Consider the following 3,938-nt stretch of genomic DNA (forward strand, 5'->3'; position numbering starts at 1 on the left):
AGCACCTGCTAGCACTTGGGTGATCCATCTGTCACACAGGGACAAAGCTCCAGGACAGCGGGAGTGTGATGAGGCCATTGAGGTCCTGAACAGATGTATGCGGGAGGTGGACCAGGCCTCCCTTGCTGCCATCAGCCAGCAGCTGGCCCCCCGAGAAGATATCTCCCAAGAGGTGAGTCCCAGAAATGCTGCAGCAAGCCTCAGGGCGTTGGCATCCTCCCACCAGCAAACAGGGCCCCTAGCCCTCCTGCAGCCTCACCCAGCATCCTCTCTTTACACAGGCTTTGCACAACCAGATGATCACAGCTGTCCAGGAGATCAGCAATCTGATCGAGCCTGTGGCCAGTGCAGCGCGGGCGGAGGCCTCGCAGCTGGGGCACAAGGTACCAGAGGGGTGTGAAGGTGATGATGAGGCACTTGGTGCACAGAGAGGAGAGGCAGCTGGAGCTGGAAGTTGCTAATGCTGATGCTGCTCTTCCCTAGGTGTCCCAGATGGCTCAGTATTTTGAGCCACTCATTATGGCGGCTGTCGGTGCTGCCTCCAAAACACCCAACCACCAGCAGCAGATGAACCTCCTGGACCAGACCAAAACACTGGCTGAATCTGCCTTGCAGATGCTGTATACAGCCAAGGAGGCTGGTGGGAACCCCAAGGTGAGCAGGAGGGGCACGTGCCACTGGCATGCCTTGCTTTGCTGTGGGTGATGCATGGTGCACATGCTGTTTCAGAAATGGAAACCGCAGCGTGAGTGTGCAGTAGCCCTGTTGGGAGGGGAGCTGCTGCCGGCCTTCGCTCAGTCTGGTTTGTCCTTGCAGCAAGCCGCTCACACCCAGGAGGCTCTGGAAGAAGCTGTGCAGATGATGAAGGAAGCAGTCGAGGACCTGACCACCACCCTGAATGAGGCAGCCAGTGCTGCAGGTGTTGTGGGGGGCATGGTGGACTCCATCACCCAAGCCATCAACCAGGTGAGGGGAGCATGGAGAGGACCTGAACAGGGCTGGGTGTGAGAGAGAGGAAGAGCCGGGATCAAACCAAGCCAAACATAAAGACCTTGTAGGCCAGAGGTGGATACAGGAGTGTCCTGATGGTCTCTTGCAGCTGGACGAGGGGCCCATGGGCGAGCCAGAGGGCACCTTTGTGGACTACCAGACCACGATGGTGAAGACAGCCAAGGCCATTGCAGTGACTGTGCAGGAGATGGTGAGTACAAGCAAGCCTGTCACTTCCGAATGCACTGCCTGCTACCCAGACAGGCAACTGCCCTCCTTGCCCTGTCCAACTCCTGCTCTTCTTCCATCAACAGGTCACCAAATCCACCACCAACCCAGACGAGCTGGGCATACTGGCCAACCAACTCACCAATGACTATGGGCAGCTGGCACAGCAGGCCAAGCCGGCTGCCCTCACTGCTGAGAACGAGGAGGTGCGAGCATGGGGGGGGTGCTGGAGCATGCCGTGAGGCAGAGCAGGAGCTGCTGGGGTGTGAGAACGGAGAGCAGGGACACTTGAACCTCCCATTGGAGCTGGGGGCAGGCAACATTCACACTTGCCGTGAAACATGGTGTAGAAAGATGGAGCAAAGCCCTGTTTCCTTTTTCCCCCTCCTGTGTGGGAGGATTGGGAAAGAGGAGCTGGGTGGCTGGCGTTTCCCAGCATGTATCACAGACACAGGGCTTAGTTCCCTGCTGACTCTGTCATGCACGTTTCTCTCCAGATCGGCTCCCACATCAAGCGCCGGGTGCAGGAGCTGGGTCACGGCTGTGCCGCTCTGGTCACCAAGGCTGGAGCTTTGCAGTGCAGCCCCAGCGATGCCTACACCAAGAAGGAGCTGATAGAGAGTGCGCGCAAGGTTTCTGAGAAGGTAGGTGGTCCAGAGAAAGGGGTGACAGCATGGTGAGGTGGGAGGGATGCTGGATTGAGCCATATGCCCTCGGAGCCATCCCGCTAGATTCTCCCATGTTCCTGTTGGGTTCTGCTCAGTCTCTTGGCCATGCTTGGCCTGCCCAGCTAATGAGGTGGAGCATGGATCCCCCTTTCTAGGCACCATAATAGCTAATGCTTGTGATGGGTGAGTGTGATCTCCAGGTGCTGCTGACATGTTGGTGGTGGCCTGACAGGGGAGACCGATCTAAACACAGCCTAGGGCTCCAAATCATCTCTTGCACTGGTGGGCAAAGCATTTGCTGTTTCTTCAGTGAGACTCGGAGCTTGTGCTGAGTGATCAGTTTCCCCCTCACCTTTTGCTGGCGTGGTGGAAAGCACCCTATCCATCAATCAATCTAAAGAGTACACTTGAGAATAACAGATGAAAACATGGCTTAAAAACTCTGGTTAGTAAGGGTGAAGCAGCAGCGCTTGTAAGCAAAATCACAAAAGCAAAACAAACACGTGTCCATCATGCCTGGGACGTTCCTGCGTGCTCAGGACCTCCTGCAGGTCCTTCCTTTCCATGATTGTTTTCTACTAGGAAGCTTGTTGTCCTATGAGTATTTGTCCAATGCCATGTGAAAAGGGGAGGTTTTGTCAAACCCTTTGTGTTTGATTAGTCTGTCAGTACCCCAGGAAAGCCAAGACCCTGTACCTGGCTGGTCTGTCAGCGTCCTGTTATGGGGACCCTTCACTGAACAGTCCACTAGATCAGAAAGCAGTGTGACAAACTTGTTCTGAGTCACACAACAAACAGAGAAACTCCCTCCTGCGTCTCTCCACACCTTTACCCTCTGCCAGCGGCTGCCCGCCGTCTTGAAGGACTCACATTAACAGCTTACAGAATAACTTTTATTAATACTATTGTGACCGGTTAAGTTTTGAGGATTGCTGGCAGTAGTATCTGACTACAAAGTTGTGTTCAAGGCAATATACTAATTCAAAGCAATATACTAACAGGCTCTAATCCCCAATAAAAGCTACTCGAGATAATGATTCAGTGCACAGAGTATGATTCTTACCCAACGGGCATCCCACGGGGAAGAAGACAGGTTCACCCTGTCTGCTGACCCCCGAGGTTATGATGGAGTCTTTCTCCATCTTCTTCCTATTCTTAACTCACTTCTATACTATTTCTTTACATTTATATGGAGCTTAAGTGACTTTATTCGTACATGTTACTGAATGAGGAATGGTCATACCTTGGGGGCAGATATCTCAGTATAGTACCTGAGATATCCTTGGGATGAGGACATTCATCAGTCCAAGGAGAGTTACTTAACCATGACTGTTGATTCAACAACAGGTCATCTTCCTTTACCTCCCTTGATTTTCAGCTGCTGTGCAGCTTACCTGCTAGAAAGTACCACTGAGTTTCCTCCTCTGCAAGGGCTTCAACAGAGCCTGACCGTGATGTCTCCGCTCCATTCCACCCTCTGTCTAATCCCCCTTTAATGGTGTGTGGGAGAGGTCAGGTATGCTGACATCCAGGGAGTAGCAAGAATATTTTCCCCTGTAATCTTGATACCGTTGCCTTTTTACTCTCAGTCTTCTTCCCATACCCAAGTACAGAAATTGAGTTTAACACCTAAAAAACGAACAAGTGATGTTTTGGTGCCCATCATGCAAACCTTACTCATTTGCAAACTACCAGAGTCCCGTGTCTCCTAGACCACCAAACATGATAGGTGCAAGGGAAAAAGAAATAACTGGAAGCTAAGAAGGGCTGTCCAGACCAAATGATTCCTAGTTCTTACCTTTGGTATGGAGTAGGAGGTGATGAGGGTTTCATGAACCTGCTCTTCTACCCCAGTCACCGTGCTCGGTATCCTACAGGTGTCTCACGTACTGGCAGCTCTTCAGGCTGGGAACCGTGGGACACAAGCCTGCATCACAGCAGCCAGTGCTGTCTCTGGCATCATTGCTGACCTTGACACCACCATCATGTTTGCTACAGCTGGAACCCTCAACCGGGAGAACTCAGAGACCTTTGCTGACCACAGGTACCTGG

General features: G+C 52.5%; 1 protein-coding gene across 1 annotated transcript in view; it reads left to right on the top strand.

Annotated features, from left to right (window-relative positions):
* Positions 1-3,938, top strand: part of LOC103804898 (talin-1-like) — a 16,329-nt gene that overhangs the window by 6,892 nt on the left and 5,499 nt on the right. Inside the window, 8 exon segments of the mRNA XM_009077533.1 lie at positions 40-172; positions 282-383; positions 484-654; positions 817-966; positions 1,100-1,201; positions 1,305-1,424; positions 1,716-1,862; positions 3,764-3,930. Of these exon segments, the coding sequence (XP_009075781.1) occupies positions 40-172; positions 282-383; positions 484-654; positions 817-966; positions 1,100-1,201; positions 1,305-1,424; positions 1,716-1,862; positions 3,764-3,930 (1,092 nt within the window).

Source organism: Acanthisitta chloris, unplaced genomic scaffold, assembly GCF_000695815.1.
Source record: "Acanthisitta chloris isolate BGI_N310 unplaced genomic scaffold, ASM69581v1 scaffold17326, whole genome shotgun sequence".
NCBI lineage: Eukaryota > Metazoa > Chordata > Aves > Passeriformes > Acanthisittidae > Acanthisitta > Acanthisitta chloris.